Source organism: Diospyros lotus, chromosome 3 (assembly GCF_014633365.1).
Source record: "Diospyros lotus cultivar Yz01 chromosome 3, ASM1463336v1, whole genome shotgun sequence".
Taxonomy (NCBI): Eukaryota; Viridiplantae; Streptophyta; class Magnoliopsida; order Ericales; family Ebenaceae; genus Diospyros; species Diospyros lotus.
Window position 1 is genome coordinate 1,990,436 of NC_068340.1, and position 24,297 is coordinate 2,014,732.

At 38.3% G+C, this 24,297-nt stretch overlaps 1 protein-coding gene across 1 annotated transcript in view; it reads right to left on the reverse strand.

Moving 5' to 3' along the window:
- Nucleotides 1-8,351, reverse strand: part of LOC127798203 (piezo-type mechanosensitive ion channel homolog) — an 84,248-nt gene extending 75,897 nt beyond the window's left edge. The window contains exon 1 of the mRNA XM_052331590.1: nucleotides 7,571-8,351. Coding sequence (XP_052187550.1) covers nucleotides 7,571-7,619 — 49 coding nt within the window. The 5' untranslated portion in view covers nucleotides 7,620-8,351. The remainder of the gene's footprint in view (nucleotides 1-7,570) is intronic.
- Between the last annotated feature and the right edge of the window lie 15,946 nt (nucleotides 8,352-24,297).

A 24,297-nucleotide genomic window follows, 5' to 3' on the forward strand; every position in this document is an offset into this window, starting at 1 on the left:
TTTCTCAGGGCATTAGCCATTTCTCTCCACATTTGGTTTGTTTGTCCTTCTCCATTCCATTCTCTTCTACCCCTTAATTTTTCTTTGAAGATTAGTTGTTTCTCCCCTTTTAAATCCCACCACCTGATTCTTGAATTTTGTTTTATGTGATTTTTTCTCTTCCAATTTCTTACTTGGACATCAAGTACTAAAAGTCTATGTTGAGTAGTCAAACACTCTCCCGGTATCACCTTACAATCCCTACAACATACCCGGTCCTCTTGTCTCATGAGGAAGTAATCTATTTGGGTGCTTGATGTGACATTTTTATATGTGATTAAGTGTCCGTCCTGTTTTTTGAACCTAGTATTGGTTATGATGAGCCCATATGCCATTACAAAATCTAGAATAGACTTACCCTCATTATTAATTTCCCCGAATCCATACCCTCCATGTACCTCTCTATAGCCGTTTCCGTCTCTACCCACGTGACCATTTAAGTCACCTCCTATAATCACTTTCTCTCCTCTTGGTATCATTTGTATGAGTCCCTCCAGGTCCTCCCAGAATTTTGCTTTTATCTCCTCACCTAACCCCGCTTATGGTGCATATGTACTAAAGATATTCATAGTCATTCTTCCTAGAATAACCTTCACCATAATAATCCTATCCCCTATTCTCTTTACATCCACTACCTCATCTACTAAGCTTTTATCCATAATGATCCCCACTCCATTTTTTGTTCGATCATTTCCTGTGTACCATATTTTATATCCATTTTCTGACAAAGTTTTTGTTTTTTTCTCTACCCATCTCGTCTCTTAAAGGCACATAATATTAATCTTTCTCCTAATCATCACATCTACCACTTTCATAGCTTTGCCTATTAATGTTCCTATGTTCCATGACCCAATCCTTAATCTATGATTTTGTTTTTGGCTTTGACTTTGAATTTGCTTTTGTTTTTTATTTTGATTTTGTTTTTAGTTTTGGTTATGATTTTGATTTTGGTTTTGATTTTGATTTTGATGTTGGACTAACTTCTTTACCCACATCCGTCCAAGCAAATGCGGGAACCCTTGCTCATTTGTCACTACATCCGGGCGCCGATGCAGCGGCCCTAGCTCACTTGACACTACACGCGGGCAGTGTAGCGCGTCGCTATGAAGGGTTATGCCCACGCCCAAACGTTTTTTCATAATTTGTCTAGAGTTCATGTTTTGGATCCGACTAAGTTTTACGTTGGCTGTCGGCTACCTAACACAACCCTCCTCCTTTATCCGAGCTTGGGACAGGCAGTGGATAACATCCCCAGGCGGAGTTTTTGCTGGGAGATGCAAGGGCAGAAATTTGAAACAGATTTGAGGCTATTACAATTGGGTGGTTGTGATGTGGTTTTAGGAGTGGATTAGATGAAAGGGGTGAGTCCCATTAGCTTTGATTTTAACCGGATGGAAGTATCTTTTGAGAAGGAGGGAAGAAAGACATTATCAGGAGGTAAAGAGGTGGGAACGTGCAAGATGATATCAGGGATGAGATTGCAGAGAGTGATTAAGGCAAAATGGGTTCAGTTGGCACACCTTTTCTCAATTGTGGCAACTGAGGAGGTACAAGGAGATCAAGCACTGCAAGGGCAGATCTACCTAATAGTTAGTGCACCCCAAGGGATGACAGATTAGGTACATCACTTAAACCTCCTTAGTAAACTGCTAGTAAAATATGAGGATCTCTTCATTGAACCCCAATCACTTCCTCCTACCTGAATGTTTGACGACTCTATTAACTTAGAACCACACACTAAGTCTGTTAACATTAGAACTTACTGTTACCCTCCAATTCAGAAGAATGAAATCGAGAAAATGGTTAGAGAAATGCTTCACAATCCATCATTAGACCAAGCCAAAACTCTTTTGCTTCCCTTGGCCTATTGGTTAAAAAGAAGGATGGAACATGGCGATTTTGTGTGGATTACCGCCAATTAAATGTTATGACCATCAAAGATAAATTCCATATACCCTTGGTAGAAGATCTTTTGGATGAACTACACAATGCCCAATTCTTTTCTAAGCTTGATCTATGATCAGTTTACCACCAAATTAGAATGAAACCCGAGAATATCCACAAAATAGCTTTTAGAACTCACCATGGGCATTTTGAATTCTTGGTGATGCCATTTGGGCTCACCAATGCCCCAACCACTTTTCAATCTCTCATGAACAGAATTTTTAAACCCTATCTTCGAAAGTTTATACTACTATTTTTTGAGAACATACTCATTTACAACCCCATTTTCTAACAACATCTAATCCACCTTGGAACTACCCTTGGCATCCTCAGATTCTACCAGCTTTTTATTAAGAAATCTAAGTGTGCATTTGATCAAGGGCAAGTGGAATATTTGGGGCACCTTATATCAAAGGGAGGGGTGAGTATCAACCCCTGGAAGGTAGAGGCCATGGTGTCCTAGCCAAGGCCGACTTCGGTGAGACCCTTAAGGGGATTTTTGGGGTTAACAGGGTATTACCGCTGATTCATGAAGAACTATGGAGTAATTAGCAAGCCCTTAACCGAATTATTGAAGAAAGGAAGTTTCAGCTGCGGCCCAAGAGCAGAATAAGCATTTGAGAATTTAAAAGGGGCCATGAGTAGGGTACTAGTGCTAGGACTTCCAAATTTCAATAAGGCTTTTATTTTGGAAACATATGCAAATGGAACAAGGATAGGGGCAGTTTTGGTGCAGTAAGGAAAGCTTCTAGTGTTCTTAAGTCAGGTGTTGGGTCCTAAACACTTAGGGCTCAGCATATATGAGAAGGAATTCTTAGCGGTATTGATGGCAATAGACAAGTGGAGGCACTACTTGGAAGGGAGAAGATTTATAATCAAAACGGACCATGAAAGTTTGAAGTTCCTGTTACAACAAAAGCTTCAAACGAGCTACAAAGGAAAGGGATAGCCAAACTCATAGGATTGGACTACATAATATAATACAAAAAAGGGAAGGAAAATGTAGCTGCAGATGCACTTTCAAGGTGCCATGAAGAAGGAAGTTTTGCAGCTATGACAGTAGTGGTACCCCAGTGGTATCGAGAGGTTATTAACAGTTATGAGGGGGACGAGAAGTTTAAACCCTTGCTAGAAGGATTGGCGGTAGGGGCCAATGAGGTGGATGGGTATACTTTAAATGGAGGAATGTTGAGATACCAGGGAAGACTAGTGATTGGACATAATGTATACCTCAAAAAGAAGATATTTCAAGCCTTACATGAGTCTTCCTTGGGGAGGCATTCAGGGGAGCAAAATACTTACTTGAGAGTTAGGCGGATTTTTCATTAGCCAATGATGAAATTAGAGATTAAGGAGTTGGTGCAAGCATGTGACATCTATAAGAGATGTAAATCAGAAACAGTATCCTACCCTAGGCTACTACAGCCTTTGTCTATTCTCGAACAAGCTTGGTCAAGTGTGTCTATGGACTTCGTGGAAAAATTGCCCAAGTCGAAGGGTAAGGACAGCATTCTAGTAGTAGTGGACTGACTAACTAAGTTTGCCCATTTGATAGGGTTAACTCATCCCTACACAGCTCAAGAGGTAGCTAGGGCTTTCTTGGATCAGGCGGTTAAATTACATGGGACTCCTAAGTCCATAATTTCATATAGAGATGGGATTTTTACCAGTATGATGTGGCAGGAGTTGATGAGGTCGTCGGGGACAAAACTAAGCATGTCAACTGCTCACCACTCTCAAATGGATGGACAAATCGAGAGGGTGAACCAATCTTGAGACTTACCTAAGATGTATCTGCTTATTACAACCTAAGAAGTGGCATAGATGGCTGGCCTTGGCCTAGGGGTGGTACAATACTTCCCACCACTCCTCAATCAAAATGACCCCATTTGAAGCTTTGTTTGGATACAAATCACATGTTCTGCCTGCAGTAGGGGAAGGGTCCAATGTAGCGTTAGTAGACAATTTGATGAGAATCATGGAGAGCCGGCGAACCATGACGCAATCGGATCAGTCAATCCAGTCAGTTGTGTTGGAATTGGATGAATGCTAATTCCTTTATGACTAGGATTCTTGTTCAACAAGTTATTTACTTATTTCTTATGTAATTTAGGATTGGGTTAATTTTATTATTCCAACTTGTAGTTGGATTAGGTTAGTTTTATTATTCCAACTTGTAGTTGGATTGGGTTACTTTTGTTATTTCTACTTCTATTTGGACTAGGCTAACTAAAACCCATTAGATTTAGGATTTAGTTTATGACTAGATTTAGGATTTTTATTAGTTTTCAAGTAGAATTAGGATTTAATTATTTTTGCCTATTTAAAGGCTTTTCCATTGTAAACAAAGGAAAGAAAAAGATTATGAATTGAATTTGAGAGATTTCTCTTTTTTATATCTTGTTCTTCAATGAACAAAACTTTGAACTTATCAAATGATTGATTTCTTTGTGGCGTTTAAGACATGAACTTATCAAAGATCTAGGTAGTCTTTGTAGCATTCAACAACACAATTCTCGATTCTTGTTTTCGCACATCAATGGGTCTAGATTTTGATATAATCTAGGTTCTTGATTCGTGAATCAATGGGTCGAGAATTCTTTGCCTTACATCCAATTTTGGCTTTTCTGGGATTCATTTCAATCTTTTGTGGGTTCCTTTGGCTTCATTCTATCGTGGGTTTACATCGGTTGGTATTAGAGCACCGGAGCACATATCAGTTGGTATCAGAGCTCCAGATCACTTATCACGATTATTTGCAGCAAATGAGAGAGGTGACACAGCAGCTAAAGCAAGAGTTAGCTTCGGCTCAGAACCACATGAAGCAGTTTGCCAACAAGAGGAAAAGTGAACGAGAGTTTGAAGTAGGGAATGAAGTGTATCTAAGGTTGAGGTACCCTCACCTGAAGTCTATCACCCGGGGAAAGGCAACCAAGCTCAATCCTAAGTACTATGGGCCATTTCCCATAGAAGCTAAGGTGGAAAAGGTGGCATATTGCCTGAGGCTGCCAGCAGGGTCACTCATTCACCCTTTATTTCATGTTTCACTCCTAAAAAGGGCAGTGGGTGGACAATCAATGAATTCTACACTACCTACCCTTCCTGAGAAGGTTGGCCAGATAGTGGAACCAAAAGTTATTTTGGAGATATGGGTGATATACAAACACGGGGCTTCTCTCATTCAAGTATCGGTCAAGTGGCAGGGAAAACCCTCAGAAGACAACACTTGGGAGTACCTTCCAGATCTTCTCAAGCAATTCCCAAGAGCTGCTAGCCTCCTTAACATTTCTTGAGGACAAGAAAATGATTAAGGAGGGGGGAAATGTCATGAGAAGAGCCCTCACTAGAGCTTATTTTAATTTTTTGTTACTTTTACTGTTGTAATCCCTAAAGTAGAAGTTAGTTAAATTACTTTTACTATTGTAATTCTTAGTGTAGAGGTAGTTACTGTCATGTGCAGGGAAGTTAGAGAATACCAAGTTTGTTAAGGTTGTAAGGCCCACCCTAGTAAGAGGAGCTCTCCTCCCAAACGCTGGTGTATATCCTCCTATTCGGAAAAGGGAGGAATCATATTAGAAATATCAGAATCCTCACAATCCTCTCCTCTCTTCTCTCTGTTTTCTCTCTCGTTCTTCTCTCTGTTCTCCCTCATTCCTCTCTCTCTCTCTCTATGTTTCTATTCAGTGTTTGGTCCTTTTAATTCATATCGGATTGGAATGAAGGGCATTGTCAAGCTCAAGCCATGACAAAGCCATACTTAAAATTGTATGACAACAAAGCCAAAAAAATCAGTGGGAAATGGATTCCCCATGCATAGTCGCTTCCTACCAAAACTAATTTGGACAAATCCTAACCTACAAAGCATGTTATTGCAAACATTTCTTGCGCCCATATCTAAACATCTAAACAACATAAGATTGGACACTTCCAAAAGTGTTAACTAGTGACATCTAACAAAAGGCTAGGGCACTCATCAAATGTCCAATAGAAATTTATACCAGCATTTAACATCCAAGAAGCAAGGATCATAATTTTGGTTCCATGTATCAATTCAACTAGCTTAAAAACATAAATGTGTTTGAAAAGTTTCAGAAACATACCAGAAACCATTTAAACATATGAAAACCATCATCATTATCATTAGAAGCCTTAATCCCACTATGTAGGGTTAGTTAAATGGATGCTAGCTCTCCAATCTTTTTATTCATGAGTATTTTTGTAAGACCATTATATCCTATGTCATATCTATGGGTTTTCCCACCATGTTTTCTTCGATTCTCATCTTACTTATTTTGCTAAAAACTTATTCCATTCCATCCATTCTCCCAATTGGTCTTCTTCTAACGTGTCCAGACAATTTTAATTACATCTCGCACTTTTTATCTTTAGTCACCACTCTGACCTTATTATAGATAATCTCATTTCTGTCTTTTATTGTATGAGCACACATCCATCATAACATATTCATCTTAACTCCACCCACATTTTGTACATGATAACATTTAACTACCAAATTTCATGCCATACAACAAAAATGATTTTATAGCTGTCTGATAAAATTTTTCTTTTAGCTTTTAAATACATTTTATGATCACATACAATGGTAGATGACACTTCTCCACTTTAACCATTCTACCTTAATTTTGTGAATAACATCCTCAATAATGTTTTCTTCTTTTTTTTTTTTTGAAATTCATTTTAGAGATCTAACCATATCTTCTCTAGAAATAACTATACTTTATAATCTCACTATGATATCATAAATACTTCTATTTTTACCACATTTACATTCCATATACTGTTTCAAGCAAAAGGTCTTTCACTAGCCATAAAGAACTAAATGTGTATCTATATCTCAATATAACTTACGTAGTTATATTTTTCTTTTATGTTATAACCAAAAGGATGATAAGGATGCTTCTTTGTGACTAGAAGGTCACAAGTTCGAGTTGTGGAAACAACCTTGGTGCAAAAAATGTAAGGAGAAGGTTGGGTACAAATATAATCTTTCCCCGGCCCTTGCACGGCAAGAAGCCTCGTCTAATGGGGACATCTTATAACCAAAAGAAACTTGTGATAGACAATAATAATATAACCTCCTAGAAAAATTCAAGATACACTGAAGTAGTTCCTTGAAGAACTCACTAATATCATTATTCATGTCAGATGCATGAACATTCAAAATATCCCTCAAATTCCACATGTTTCAGAGTATTAAATCCCGCATTATTTGAACTGTTTCGGTATTAATTGTCAAAAGTGTTGCACAAGCATATAAGACCACCATTTAATTCAGAAACAAAATGATTTTGCGCCATGAAGTTCATAATAACTGCACCAATCTTGGTCATACCAAAAAATAAATAAATAAATAAAATTACAGGGAAGAACCCAAAATTATAGATGTTAGTATTCTTCGTTAAATTCGGAGAAATTCAAAGTTACGCAGTGAGGACGATTGATCATACACATGATAGATATAGAAGTAGTAAATTCAAATGCTACATGAGACGGCTCGAATCGATCTACTCCGACAAAAAATACAAAAAACAAAAACTAAATTGGAAATTTAAGATTAACAGTATACCTGCTAAAAGCAGCAAAGGCAAGACAAACCCGCTAAGAAAAGTCCCCATAATTAGCTGCTTATCGTCACAAGATTACTCCAATTCCCTCATTTTGCCTCGAAATCCAGTAATCCGTCAATGGGTTTTCAATTTTTCTTGGAAAACTGAAAACCCATATCACGGAAAGCACAAAATCTCGTCCAACACCTACCAATTTGATCGAAGATTTCAATAAAGATTAACGGGGAGATAAATAAAACCCAGCCGAGCTCCTTTGTTCCCAATCCCTTCCTCTTTCTTTTCCTCCCTGCTTCACGAGCCAATGACCGATGAAAAGCAACAGAAACTCCTCGAGGAGGCGAGCCGCTGGATTCGAGGTGAAAATCGAGAATTACGTGCGTAACTACCAGTCACACAACTACAGAGTCAATAAAATCAATAAGAAATATACGACAATTACTAGCAGTTGGGGCGGGAATCGAAATCGAAAATGTAGGGCAAACTGCGAATGATAACTCAAAAGCCAATTTTCGAATATGGATCACAGCAACACAGTGATCTTCTAAGAAACGGCTCCTTCCCCTCTGTGAATTTCCTTCCGTTACCCAATTTTGACCATCCCTCATGCGTCGCGAGCCATTAACGGTAAAATGAGTTGTCTCTGCAAAACCTGTGATCGGACGGTGGATTCTATTCCACGAAACCCCAATCGAAGAACTTAGAAACTGAGTCCGCTGGGGTTGATTCTCGCTCAAGTTTCGATTCGGATATGATCTGCTCTGGATTAAAATATCCTCCCTCCCTGCTTTGTGTGCCCGCACCCAATAAGTTCAAATATTTTTAGGGGTACATCAAAGTTATTTAGTGTTTTTGTAATTTGATTATTAAATTTTAATTTTTTATAAAGTAATAGTAAATCTTTAAAATATTTTGTAATAAGTGATTTTTTGACAATTTCTCGTTAAAATTACTGATGTAGCAATGGTCACATCATCACCATGCCAGCGCTACATCATCGTCACGTCAGCAATTTCGACTAAGAACTATCAAAAAATCACTTTAATAACCATATTGTAAAATATTTTAAAATTTTGTTATCAGTTTGCAAGGAATTGAAGTTTAATGACCAAATTGAAAAAAATGCCAAAATTTTGTGATATTTAGTGTGATTTACTCTATTTTTAACTAGCATGAAAGAAAATTGATAAGATACAAAATAAAAATAGAAAAATGACATTTAAAAAAATTAAGAAATTATGATAAGAGAGAAAATGAGTAAATAAGAAAATTTAGGAGTATTTTTTTGTATATATATAATTTTTAATATAAAAATTTGTTATTCAATTAAAAAATAATAATAAATTTTAAAAAATAAAATTATGTCTCTAATCCGTCTCCCATCAAAATTTTATTTTTAATTTATTCTGATTGAAAAAGCGTTTCTAATATTTTTTTTTAATATTACCAAATAGTCTCAAATGATTCGAAATGCTGAAACTAAAAAACTAAAATTGTGCAAAAAATTGAATTGAACTAACTAAATAAATACAAAAACCAAACGAACTGAAAATCAAACAAATAAAAAAAAATAAAAAATCAGAAAAATTGACTAAATCCAAAAGTTATGTGAGTAAGTTTTCTAATTACTCGAATAAAGTTTCCCGGTTGCTCAAGTAAATAATAAAATTATACAAATAATTATAGATATTAATCGACTTATAAAAATGATTAGTCAATTATTTTTCGAAACAAAAAAAATTACAAAGAATCTCTATTTATTACTTGATTATTCTTAAATTTATATGCGAGTAATTCAATTATTACTCTTCTAAGTAATATTAGTTGATTAATCTTCTTCAAAACATAAAACGAGTTGATTTTCAGACTATTATTATTCGAGTAAAAAATAATATTAATTAACTAATTCATTAAAATACATGAGTAATTGTTATACCGTATTCAATTAATATGCAATATTAATTGATTAATCTTTCAAGTACTCAAGTAATCTGTCGATTCAGTTATTTTAATTTTTTTTAATATGAAAATAAAATCGAACAAAATAACTAAAATTATCAAACTTAAAAATCAAATCAAACTGACATTTAGTTTGAGCCCAACCAACAATTTCAATCAAATATAATTTTGTTTAAAAGTTTATAAAAAAATTTACAAGTCGGGGCAACAGAAAATTTATCATTATTGGAATATATAACACAAGTACCCCTCTAGTATTACTAAAGTGTACTTAGGCATCTCTACGATTGGATTCAAATGGGGGGTGAATTTATTTCCATTTTAAGTTCTGGGAAAGATCCAGCAGAGAGAGAGAGAGAGAGAGCTATATGTTAAAACTTGTCATTGAACATGTTTCATGAGGAAGGAGGAGACATAAATTGTGCATACTATGCAAGCTGGGCCGGGCCCGGGATTGATCATGGAAAGCTGCTTCAAGAGTGATCTGCTCCTCCATATGTATCAAACTAAAGCTTCTCAAGAGTGTGAATTCTTCTCAGATCTTCTCTCTTTTTTCGAATGAATTCATCCGACTGCTCGTTTATGTTTGTGAGGAAGGGACTTATGGGGTTCTTGCTGCTGGTAACGCCGGCCTCAACCACTGACTTCAACTCGTCCTCGATCTGTATGTGCTTGCCTTTCTTCTTCCTGTTTGCGTGTGTCTTCACTTCGCCATCTTTGATGCTCACTGCCGTCCTCGCACCTTTCTTTTCACTCCCTGCAGTGGATGCGAGCTCCACCTCCTGGCCTCTGCCTTGTGAATCGAAGTAGTCCTTGTCTCCGGTCACCAGGGGGCGGTCTTTCTCCAGTCCATCCGTGTGCCTGAAGTCGACTGGGATCTCAGAACTCGAATGGCCTCCTGGAGTTTCTTGGTCGGGTTGGGATGGTGGGCTGTTGTTGAGATCAGTGCAGGAAGCTTCAACAGGCTGTTGGTGGGATTGCAGCGCGGTCAAGCGCTTGAGGCCGGGAGTGATCAGGCTGTCCATGATGAATGTGAAGAGCCTCTGGCAGATGCCAAGGGGCTGGGAACTGGGGTTGTCCGGCCCCTTCTGCATTTGCAGGTGAGAAAGAGCAGTGGAGGGACAAGGTTTTGTGGGTGTGAAGACAGGCTTCGGTCAGGAGATTTATTTGAACAAATGGGGTGGGATGTGAGGTTCCAATCTTACAAGATGGGGAAACAAAAAGGCTTGCAAATGTCATCTTTGGCTAAAGCTAGCAATCTTCTCTAGATCTTTTTCACATCCACAAGGGTCCTTCGGCTCTCTATTTAACCTGCTTTAGTCTAAAGCAGAAACAGTCCCCCTCCCCCACCCCCAAAGAATATATCAGGGGGAGTAAAAAGTCAAATGATACCAATTCATTGTTGAGAGAACTAGAATTCTACCTTCCTTGATGCTGCCTATATTCCTCAACAAGGGCAGAGCTGGTCTGAAGCCATGACCTTGGAAGCTTCCACCCTGCTTGGTTGTAGTTTCAAGAATTAGCCTTGGGATGTTTTCACTGGTTAGAAAAAGTGATACCATACAAGGATCGAAACTACATAAGAAACCAAAAATTTTAAAATATTCAGAAACTTCACAATTACACAGCAACCGTAACCAAACAGCCCTTCTTTTTTTATATCAGGTCTGTTTGATATGGTGCATTGATGGATTGACCGTTCCATCAATAGTGGCAAGCCCCAACAATTGGATTCAGATTAAAATTGGGCCTGCGGGAGAATGCAAGTCTGCCAAGTCCCTATAATGACAAGGCGAAAAGAGCCCTGTTTTACACGACAGTCATTGTCACGATTATTTGATCTTGTGAATCCAATAGTCACCTTCAGGTAGCATTTTCAAGTGGGGACCTTGGTGCAGGCGTGTTACGGCACAATTATACCTGTGAAGGTTAGATACAAACTACAAAAATGGCACTGCAACAGAAGCCAAGTACGAGGCGTGACCAATGCGTTGTCTAAAGAAAGAAATAAGTTCACTTTACGAGCAGGTAGGAAAGCTAATGAAGCATTCACAAGGATGTCTAAGAGAAGCAAGAAACTATAAAAATGCAACCAAAAAAGTATTGGCAACCGTACTTCTGGAAAAGATCGATCAGGCAATGAAAAAAATAGTCAAAGAGTCTTTTCTGAAGATTCAACTATCTCTGGAGCTATGCCATAATTGGCATGGAAGACCAGGGTATCACAACCAGCACTGGAACCAAACAACTTATAACTAGCACGGGATAAAAATGGCAAAACAAATCGAGGAGGGGGCAAATATGCAAACTCATCTATGGTCTATGGTCTTGTTTGTACAACAAAAAAGCTTAAATCAATGACCCCTCAGGCAACATCTGCTTTGCTTCAGGACAATTTACACCATTTGCCCCTCTTCAGCAATGCAAGGATCAGAAGTTGGGCCCGATGCATGAGTTTCAACGTGGGAATGTAGTGTGAGAAACTTACTTTTCTGAGCACGTGGAGGAAGATGTTTTGCGGCTTTTCTTGAGCCAACAGTCCAGGGTAAGAAGACCCCTGTACCTTCAGGTGGAATCCTTCTGGGGCTCAGAATCATCGGGGCCACTGGAGCCAACATCACCAATGGGGCTCCTGATTTAGGGATGATACCCACTGCCTCGTGGTTGTTCAGAACCCCACTTGGAATTACACAGGAACTGGGGACACCAGGTTCTAGGAGAGTGATGGTTCCAGCCAGAGGAGGATTCGTTGCGGAATTATTTGGGTTCGTGTTTGACCGGACTTTGAAGAATGTGATGCTCTCCCCTTTTGTTCGGAGTAGGGCACGTGACGTCTTGCCATGTCACGGCTGTTTCCCCTCATGACAAGAAGAGACTTGTAAATTAACCAGATTGTATCAACTGCACATTCAACATGTTGTTTGGCTTGTAAGGCCTTGAAAATAAAAATTTAGTGGCAGTACACCATCTATCTGTAGCTTTACATATATGGAAAAAGCTGCTATTCTCTCACACTGAATGTTGAAATGCTTTAAATATTATAAGTTAACAAATGCAATAGAAAGTTTCTTCTGTAAGTAGATAAGGAATTGGATAGGGAGTGTCGAACTTAAATAGCATTTGGCTTTATAGAGATATAATTGAAGTGGGGGAGTTGGATATGGTGTTAAACTTGTTCCAAATAAATTCCCAAACTTCTAGGCTTCTTACTCCAAATGCTTCGGTGGAGAGGCAAGAGTGTCTCTTTTCAGTAACCTTTAAGCAATGATTGAGAGAATGTTCCAAAAGATGCTCAGCCACTGATGATAGGACTCTTCAGGAAGTGACCAAGACAGATCAAACACAAAGAGCATGGACGAAGCACAGGCAGCGTAGTTGCTATCTAACCAAATTGTTTGCCGCCCTATTTAAGAGTTGTGCCATACTAGAAAATCCAGAATGGCATGCAAATAATATGAAAAGAATTCTTGAGTGGCAGTGCATACCCTTCCTTCAGAGAAAGCATGAGCGGCCTTATAGTTTCCATCATTATCGTTTACAAGAGTTCTTCCAAAAGCCATCAGACATTCAGAGAGGAGAAGAAAGGAGACAAGGTTGCTCCAAATGAGGTTTGAGAAAAGGCTGCGAAAACTCCCCCTACATTAAAGTATTATAAAAGCCCATACACTGATCAAGCAAATCAGGCTTGTTGAATAAATAAAAAGTAGTGAAGTGTAATCCTACCTAAATATGGATGTCATATACATCCTTGTGGTGAGTGATCAAGATGATGGACAAAAAAAGAAAAAAGAAAATTGAATATACCTCATCAAAGAAATTACTGATGCAACTGTTTGGTTTTCTAGTTTCTGAGATCAGATGCCACTGTACCAGGTGGTCAACAACACCTTGAAGGAGAGTAGGAATTGGCTCGATAAAACCTATAAGAATATGCCCAGGTTCTAAAGTTTCCCCGGATATATGCATAGAGAGTTCGAATCTTGAGGACAACAAATATATTTGACCAGAAAAAATTGACTCACATTTTTCATGTTCTGCTGTTGCCGCATTTATCTGTCCAAAAATGGGAGCTCCAAGTTGAATTAACTCTCGTTTCTTTCCCTTCACCCGCTGATTGCATAAAATAAAGGTCTCACCTGTATAAAATAAATCACATAGGGTCTGTTTGAATGTTAGTAAGCCAAATGCAGTAACAACAAAGAGATAAATATCACTTTCTTAAGTTTCTTTCAATAAAGTGAAATCATCAAAATTTTAACCACTGATTTTGTAATGTTAACAGAAGAAAATACTATTTCTAAAGTAAGACAAAACACCTAAAGCAACCTGCTGTGGCAAGTTCTGGACCTATACGTTGAGGAAGAAGTGACTAAATAAATATACTGGGACATAACATATATGTAATAATCGGAAAGAAGAGATAAACATAAAATCCAACCTTGTCAACCAAAACTACAGAGGATGTCCTTTAATATTTCTAAATCATCCCAAAGGAAACAAGTTAAAATCATAAAAGCATCATGAACCGGTTCACCTGGCAGTTCTCCATTCCAACCAGCAACCCGCAGTTCATTCACAAAGTCATACAACTTAGAGAGTTCACTTGGTGAATATTTCTTCATACAATTTGAGACCTTTAACAAAATTGACCTGCCAGTTCATGTAACTGTCGATCAAAATACCACTACTTGAACTTTTCTGTAACTGTCTCAAATGCTGCAGAAGATCATTCTTCAGTTCAATCTTTCTTTACAAGAGTGTATGAACCTGTGAACGAAATAACTAACCATGTGCCCTTTGACTGGCTCCCTGGCTATAAAAATTTCTGTCATCTTGATCTGTGCACGACGCGCCTCACATTCATCATGGTTAGAACACAGCTCTAGGTTTTCTAAAATGGGTTGCACTTCATTCAATCCTGCGTTTCAAGAAGTAGAAAGGGAATAAATCAGAAATCTTACTGTAATTAAAAGATAAATAGGTAAAATGAGAAATTTGCTCAGAAATAATTAAGCAGAAAAATTATGGAATTTGTTTAAAAAATTTCTTGTTATTGCAAAGTAACAGAACTTGGTGTTTATGGAACAACTGATTGTGTGGAGGGACCTAGTAAGAAATATCATTACTATGATTATCCATAATTTTACCTACACCCAACCAATTCATCCAGCCATAATTTCAGTCTCAGGTTTTTCTTCTAGGTCTTTGGTTTGTCTACAAGAGGAGGATGTTTTGTAGGATATTAGACCAATATAATTCAGATACAAAACCTCATATCAGGCCACTAATACACCACCCAATTTATTTTCATGGTGTAAAAACAATTAGCTTTGGACCGTACTAGCCCAAATCAAGCCTTGCCCGATTCAAAAGGCCCAAAGACAGCTAGGCCCACTGTCCAATCTTGGCCCTATGCCAGTCTGCAACAGCCATCATTACTACTAGGTACTCACGCGCCCACTCGCGATCCCATCCTCATTAATGAGTATCTCATTCTCATTAATGACAGATCTCATTCACATTTAATGAAGGTCCTGTCGATAGGGGTGAGCAAAAGTTTGGGTAAACCAAACTGAACCGACCAACCGAATTAAAAGGAAGTAAACAACACCAGTTGGATACCTTTTGGACTGAATATAGGCAAAGAACTCCGGGATTAAGCGTGTTTGAGCTAGGAAAGCTCAAGGATGGGTGACCCCCTGGGAAGTTCGTGTAGGCCTATCAAGGTCAGTTGTTCCTGTCATTCCTATCGCTCGATACAAAATGTTACATTCTCACTCACCTGGAACTAGAAGGCTGGATCGAGACAGACGCGAGACGCCAAAAAAGACCAAGACCGATAAAGAGATTCATCGAACCCTTCGAGTCCGTGGCCATTTGTGTCTCCTCTGCCTTCGATACCTTTCCCTTTGTCGTCAACCATCGCCCGCCTCGCCTTTCCCTTCGCCGATCATCGTCCTCTTCGTCTCCTTATTTCTTCCTTTCCTTGTGCTTAGACGATCAACCCATACCAATAACAACCGACCGTCGATAGATGTTAGTATTGACAGTTAGGTTAGGGTTTTGTAATATTTTTCAATTTTTTTTTACTTTCAGTGAGGTTAGTTTCTTGATGTATTTATTCATTTGCATTATGGGTTTTTCATTTATATTTCCTTCATTTGTACAAATGGATTTGTATTCTCTCAATCTCTCGTATGTATTTCCTTCGGATCTTTCTCACTATAAATGGTTTTCATTTTTCTGTACTAATTGATGTTGTTCCTCTATTTCATTTATGTAAATTGGTTTGTTTCTATATCAATTTCTGTATCAATTTATGGTTTTGCACAATTAGTTATCGATTATCAATTTGGTTAACTCAGTTTAGATTTTGGTTAGTTTGGTTTCGATTAGTTGGAATTAGTCGGTTGATTCGGTTTGGTGATAACCAATTGCACACCCCTACCCGTCGACACCATGCCATTGTTAGAAAGCCTCGCCAGCACCAAATATCCAATTCCATCACCCTGCAACACTTGATGCAAGCTTGCATGTAGGAGGACATCTCATTCTTTAATATAAACTAGCTCTATCAAAAACCAATGTATGTTTTTTTTTTCTAGTCTACCGATACTCTATCATTTTAATCTTTTACTTACTTGAGCGTTGGAGTATTTGCAGGTGCCAACCACCCTCTATCGTGCTGATCGTAGGAGTCCATTCCCTACCGCTGCAAGCTCACGGTCGACCACCCCTTTGAGCCAGAAGGAACAAGCTTCACCATTAGTAATTTACAATGCTTGAAATTTCAATAGCGAATTATCCCCATAAACGAATCTTTTATATTATAAATGTATGACCAATCAGACACACGATCAAAATTAGCACAATGGACTATGTTATTTGTACATTAAATGTTACATCTTGAGCTTAACACGCGCATATCTAACTAAAATACCATTCACGCCTTATCACCTCACGTGAGAAGTATTTTAGTCATGTGTCTCACCGCCTCACGCTACCTCATCGTCTTGAATAAAAAATATTTTTATTATTTTAATTATATTATATAATTTAATTTATTTATAACTTAAAAGAGTACAAATAGCATTTTCCTAACACAATAACAGATTTCATATGCATGTGTGACATAGCCAAACGTCGCACGTCGGTTTCATAAGATAAAACCAACAAGATAAAGCCGTGATGCCCGTTTAGGATTAGATGGTTAGCTATTTATTGGCACTGGGAACTAGGCACTTCTAAAGTAATAAAGAAACAAATAGACCTTTCGAATGCCTTGAAATGCTCAAATCCTACCAAACCTCGGGAAGTACCAAAGAACATCTTTATATCCGATTTGTAGAACTTATATTAAAGAATGAATAATGCTAAACGTCCAGAATGCCTTACAGGAAGTCCTACAGGTAAGTTTTATTTTTTTTTCATTCCCCCCCCCCCCCAAATTCTTACTGAATTTTCCCTCTCTCTCTCTCTCATTTTAGTACGACTAGTCCAAGAACCCACCAGTCTTCAAGCCTCTCTGCAACAAAGGAAATAGAGCAAAGCTTCTATTTTCATCAATAATGTCAAGGTTCTCTCACTTCTATTTTCACCAATCTATCCCCGCCCAAGAAACAAGTCAAGTTTCAGGGCAGCTTTCCGACGCCACCCAGCCGACGGAAAGGGTGTTCCGTTCTGGCCCAGTCGGTGCCCGACTTCTCCGCGGCTCTGAGTGAGTACAATAGGAAGCTGGCGAACACGCTACCGTTGATGAGGAAAAAATCTCTTACTCCTTCAGCGGCTTTGAAGAACGCAAAGTTGTATGCGAAATCGGGGGGGAGTAAGTCGGCGAACTTGGCGGAAAAGAGAATCGGCGGCCTGATGGCGAGGAAGAGCAAATGAGTTCTTTTTTATCCTCGATTTCGTCTGAAATTTTTCTTTCTTGTTAATGAGTTCCTTTGTCCTTTGGTCTGGTTTGGTTTGATTTTCTAGAGATTTTTTGGAGATGTAAAGATTTCATTTGTGTTTGACTGTAATACATAAGTATTCTATACTTTTTGAGTTTCTTTAATGGTGATTTGGGTGAGGAGGAGAGAGTTTCTCTTTTAGTTTCTGTGCTTGTATTGATTGCTGGATTTGCAAAAGGATTGAAATGCCTGAAATTTCTCACTTTTCTTTGAATTTAAGGGGTGGGCAGTGGACTTCTAACTTAGGATTGGTGACATCATTTCCAGTTTTTTAGTAAAATAATAAGAAATCAATCTGTTTTTAAAGTGTTCCCGTTGCAAAAATGACTTCAATTTGTAGTTTAAATTTCAAGACTACAATGATTAAGGATGAAGATGAAGAGATGGGTTTCAAACCATTGAATTGTAAAGCAGTTGCTGCAAATATGCCACAAACAGAAAGCGATAGCACAAGGTGGGTGCGGCGGTGGCGGCAAGTGAGTGCGGGGTGGCCGCCGTCGTCGCCTTCCTCTCCCCACCTCCACTTTTCCTTTGTAATGTGTTATCGAGGACCTAAATTCCTTCACTTTTCCCCCTTTGTTCTCCATGATAGATAAGCTGATATGTTTTCTTTTCTTTTGTAATGCCAAAAATTCACTCCAGTGAAAGTGGCTTAAACACTTCTAATCGTTGCTTCCAAATTACACTATCTCCACAGGTACATACTGCCATTGGTGCCATATTGCTTCTACGTATATTCCCACATTTATTTCTTCATCTAGTTGAAGCTATGCCATTCACATAACCAAATAAGAGCCACCAATATGAGTTGGAAATCATCACTTGCGATTGTGGGATGTCTATGCTAGAGAGGAATTCTTATGGATGATTTGACAAATTCAATTAGTCATACGAATTGTTGCTTCATCTGACTGCACATTGCCTTTAGTTTCTAAACATATTGTCCTTTAACAAGATGATGATGCAGATGAAGTGGAGGTGGGGCGAGGAAGGCAATGATGGGGTGGGGCGAGGAGGTGGGTGCGACGGTGGCGGCGAGAAGAGGGGGTGGGTGCGGCGGTGGCAGCAGGTGAGTGCGACGGGGCTCGCGACAGCAGGGGTCGGGCGACTAGGGGGCGGGGGGGGGCGACGGCGAGAGCGGGAGCAGTGGTGGGGGGCAACGGCGGCCTTGGCCGAAGGGAGAGATAGAAAGAGAGAAAAGAAAGAGAAAGTGAGAGAGAGAGGAGGGGGGAGGGAAAATTTAGTGGGCAGGAGAGTTCTGGGGATGGGGAAATGCAAAAAGGGATGGTTGGAAATGCAAAAAATAAAACTTACAGGGGAGGGGGGAGGGAAAATTTAGTGGGCGGGAGAGTTCTGGGGAGGGGGAAATGCAAAAAGGGATGGTTGGACTAGTTTTATTTTTTGCATTTCCAACCATCCCTTTTTGCATTTCCCCCTCCCCAGAACTTTCCTGCCCACTAAATTTTCCCTCCCCCCTCCTCTCTCTCTCACTTTCTCTTTCTTTTCTCTCTTTCTATCTCTCCCTCCGGCCAAGGCCGCCGTTGCCCCCCACCACCGCTCCCGCTCTCGCCGTCGGCCCCCCCGACCCCTGCCGTCGCCAGCCCCGTCGCACTCACCTGCCGCCACCGCCGCACACACCCCCTCTTCTCGTCGCCACCGCCGCACCCACCTCCTTGCCCCACCTCCACTTCATCTGCATCATCATCCTGTTAAAGGACAATATGTTTAGAAACTAAAGGCAATGTGCAGTCAGATGAAGCAACAATTCGTATGACTTATTGAATTTGTCAATCATCCATAAGAATTCCTCTCTAGCATAGACATCCCACACCCGCAAGTGATGATTTCCAACTCATATTGGTGGCTCTTATTTGGTTATGTGAATGGGATAGCTTCAACTAGATGAAGAAATAAATGTGAGAATATACGTAGAAGCAATATGGCACCAATGGCAGTATGTACCTGGGGAGATAGTGTAATTTGGAAGCAACGATTAGAAGTGTTTAAGCCACTTTCACTGGAGTGAATTTTTGGCATTACAAAAGAAAAGAAAACATATCAGCTTATCTATCATGGAGAACAAAGGGGGAAAAGTGAAGGAATTTAGGTCCTCGATAACACATTACAAAGGAAAAGTGGAGGTGGGGAGAGGAAGGCGACGACGGCGGCCACCCCGCACTCACTTGCCGCCACCGCCGCACCTACCTTGTGCTATCGCTTTCTGTTTGTGGCATATTTGCAGCAACTGCTTTACAATTCAATGGTTTGAAACCCATCTCTTCATCTTCATCCTTAATCATTGTAGTCTTGAAATTTAAACTACAAATTGAAGTCATTTTTGCAACGGGAACACTTTAAAAACAGATTGATTTCTTATTAATTTACTAAAAAACTAGAAATGATGTCACCAATCCTAAGTTAGAAGTCCACTGCCCACCCCATAAATTCAAAGAAAAGTGAGAAATTTCAGGCATTTCAATGCTTTTGCAAATCCAGCAATCAATACAAGCACAGAAACTAAAAGAGAAACTCTCTCCTCCTCACCCAAATCACCATTAAAGAAACTCAGAAAGTATAGAATACTTATGTATTACAGTCAAACACAAATGAAATCTTTACATCTCCAAAAAAATCTCTAGAAAATCAAACCAAACCAGACCAAAGGACAAAAGAACTCATTAACGAGAAAGAAAATTTTCAGACGAAATCGAGGATAAAAAAGAACTCATTTACTCTTCCTCGCCATCAGGCCGCCGGTTCTCTTTTCCGCCAAGTTCGCCGACTTACTCCCCCGATTTCGCATACAACTTCGCGTTCTTCAAAGCTGCCGAAGGAGTAAGAGATTTTTCCCTCATCAGCGGCAGCGCGTTCGCCAGCTTCCTATTCTACTTGCTCAGAGCCGCGGAGAAGTCGGGCACCGACTGGGCCAGAACGGAAGACCCTTTCCGTCGGCTGGGTGGCGTCGGAAAGCTTCCCTGAAACTTGACTTGTTTCTTGGGCGGGGATAGATTGGTGAAAATAGAAATGAGAGAACCTTGACATTATTGATGAAAATAGAAGCTTTGCTCTATTTCCTTTGTTGCAGAGAGGCTTGAAGACTAGTGGGTTCTTGGACTAGTCGTACTAAAATGAGAGAGAGAGTGAGAGGGAAAATTCAATCAGAGTTTTCGGGGGGAGGGGGGGGATGCAAAAAAAATAAAACTTACCTGTAGGACTTCCTGTAAGGCATTCTGGACGTTTAGCATTATTCTTAATTAATAGTAGTACTTTTCGATTAAAATAAAATAAAGTAAATAGACATTTAAAAAAAATACATTTATTGTCCTTTTTACTCTATTTTTATTTGCAAAAAGAATAGAAATGAATAGAATGAATCAAATTTATTGAAAAAAAGGAATAAAACTTAACCCAAATAAGTCCAATGATACCATTTTAAAATCTTATCAAAAGAATGGTGCATCCAAAATCAAATGATAGGCCAAATTTAATTTTTTTTCAAGTATTTTTATATTTTTTTCACATGGTTATTTAAATTTTTTATTGTTTTAATTATACCCATATATCTAATTTTTGAGTTAATTTAATTCTTATATTTTGATTTTTTTTAGTGATAATTTAAATTTTTTATTGTATTAATTAGACTCATCCACTTGTATTTTTTAATTAATTTAATATCTATAATTTAATAAATAAAAAAAGAGATTAAATTAATTTATTTTTTATATATATCAAAGTACAAGATTAAATTAATTCAAAAATATAAGTATAAATATATAATCGAAATGACAAAAAATTTAGATTCTCATATAAAAAAAATATCAAACTATATAGATGAGATTAACTCAAAAATATGAGTTTAAAAATATAATTAAAATAAAAAATTAAATAATTACACAAAAAATACGCAAAAACATATAAGCAAAAATATGAGTATATACCAATAAAACAAAAACAGCAATTCATCCGCTGAAACAACTTTTTGATTTCCAGATCACGCAGAATTCAATTTAAAATTAAAGCGCTCATAAAGAGCACATCGAAATAGGCATCCGCCTCAACTGCCTAGCTACTGCCTAGCTAGTTTTGGAGTCCCGGGAAGTGAACCCAATGTCATCCAAAATTTCACCATCGGGGACACGCACATTGGAAAAAAAAAAAAAAAAATCTACTATGAACAAATGCACAAGGAGAAACATAAATTTTGTTGAATACTAGTGCATTTTTCTTTCGCAAATGGCAGAGATAAATTTTGTACCGACCTGTATCAGTAATCTCACTCTCCGGCGAATCATCTATCGTGGAATCTTCGTGCACCACCTCACCAGAGCAATATTCATTGCTTTGCACCGATTCCTTCTCCGAAACTTCTCGATTCGTATGTTCTTCATTCACCGACAGCTTCAGTTCTTCTCCTCTCTTCGCGTCTCCGCCTTCTCCTTTCTCTCTCAATTTCTTCTCCGCGACACGTCGAAGCCGGTGCGCTACGTCGGCGTTGGAGTAGAATTTCTGCATTTGAAGAACGGGAAACCAATTCAGTCGGCGCCGGTGAATGGCAGCGAAGACTGATTCGTACTCCAGTCCTCCTCCGCTATCCACCTACCTCAATTGGTTGCACAAGGCGTCGATTATGGTGTTCGCCGCTGCAAACTCGCTGCGAAACCGGGCGATGATCGCATCCTTGGCGAACATCTAGTGTACCATCTCCGGAGCTGGTTGAAACGCCGTCGGCATCATCGTTGTCGTCGGCACTCGGTCCTACCGGGACTGAGCAACAGCCGCCGGCGGCGGCATGATCAACTCTCAGGAACTGAGTGGCCGATCACTCTTCCGTTGATAACTCCGAAGTGTTATAGATTCGTCATTTTCTATGAGCCTCTCACTGCCGCCCGAATTTCGCGTGATTCTCTGCAGCTGTGGAGAGAGAAGCAATCGAGAAAAAAAAAATGGAGGAGATGAAAAATGTGAAGAGTTTCGCCGTATGTATATTTATGTGTGTATATATAATGGCATTGGCGTGCCTTTACTAGGGATTAATCTACTCTGTGCAATAATCTTTATAGTCTTATTGAGAGGTTGATGGAAGGGTGGTTGATTGAATGGCGCTAAAATAATAAAAATATTCTCATCCAAATTTTAAATTTACTTCTTTTGTACTTTTGATCCTCACCTCAAGGCTCCTTTTTCTCCTTTTTCATGGCTACAACCTTGGATCTTTCATAAGGCCTCGAGGCAACCTTTCATGAGGTCCATGAGGCGATTACCTCAAGGCCCATGAAAGTTTGATTAATTAGGAGCCCATAAATTGAAAACATTAGGCCATGCCCAACCGCCCACCCTCTTTCCCTATGCAAAGTTTGCGAGAATCACAACCTTTATTCTCTATCTCTTTTACTCGCTGTCCTAATCCTCTCTCTCTCTTGCTCCATCGCGCCTCGTAGGTGGTGGCTCGCTGCCTCTTGTTCCATCGCTCTCTGTTGCTGGTGGCTCGCTGTCTCTCGATTCAGGGACCTATTTTTACATTTTGCCTCATGGCTCCAAAATCTCAAGTACGACACTGCATGGTTGTTTACGAGACAATGAGGTGATGCAGTGATAATCGACATTTGTTGGAGGCAGCCATGAAAAGATAAATAGAGGAGAAATGAGATAGGCAAGTAATGGGCAAAGGAATTAAATTTATAATTTAGATGAGAGCATTTTTGTAATTTTTGTGCCTTTCGATGAGCCTCTCAATAAGGTTATCGAGCTATGTAGCGTGGTCCTTTCACCCACCTTAGACATGTGATGATATGTCAATTCCAATAAAGTTTTAGACACGTGATGTGGCAATTAAAAAAATAATGAAATATTATTAACACTAATACATTTATTTTATTTTTGAAATTTAAATAATTTTTATTAATTAATAATAAATATATCATATTTTAAATCATTTAATCAAATATTAAAAAGAGGTGAGCAATCAATTGGTTATCAATAACTAAACTAATCAAAATTTTAAAATCAAATAAATCAAAATTATATAAAAATCGAATCTAACTAACCAACACTAATGATTTCCCATTTTTCTCTTATTCTCTGTTTTTTTTTTTTTCAAACCCAATGATCGTTACTTTCTCATTCACTTCTTTCATCTCCTTTACTCTTTTTCCCACAATTTCTCCAATAATAATAGCCCATCACCCTAGTATTAATTAATTTCACTAAACCCCTGCGATGGTTATTGTTGATGTCAGTGACCAATATTTTTTTTCTTCTTTTATGTAATTAGAGATAAAAATATAAAGTGAAGAGAATAATGTATTTTTTTTTCGAGTACAATAGTTATATTACCATTTTTTAATGGCACATATGCATATTATAATTCTTAAATAAATATATAATCTCCATAATTATATTTTTGCTCAAAAATGTTTATAAATTTCTCGTTTTGATATCAAAAACACGAAATAATTACATTTACTTAGACGATACCACAAAATATGCAAAGTCACTTTTTAGCTTACATGTTTTTTTAAAAAAAAATTGAAATTTGAATAAACTATTAATGTTTTGATTATAAAATAAGTATTTATCATATAATTGGTTACATATTATGTTTTAGGTTAAGTTACAACATGCCACTTTGAAGTTTGATGAAAAGAATCCAAAATTCTCAAGTTATCGAAAAAGAATCCCCTAAGTTGACTTTACTAATGATGCATTACTATTTTTATGCCATGAGAAAATAATTATCAAATTTAAATAAAAAACAAAATTATTATCAATCTATCTCGATCTTTCACATATTTTTTTATTTATATTTTTTGTAAAATTTT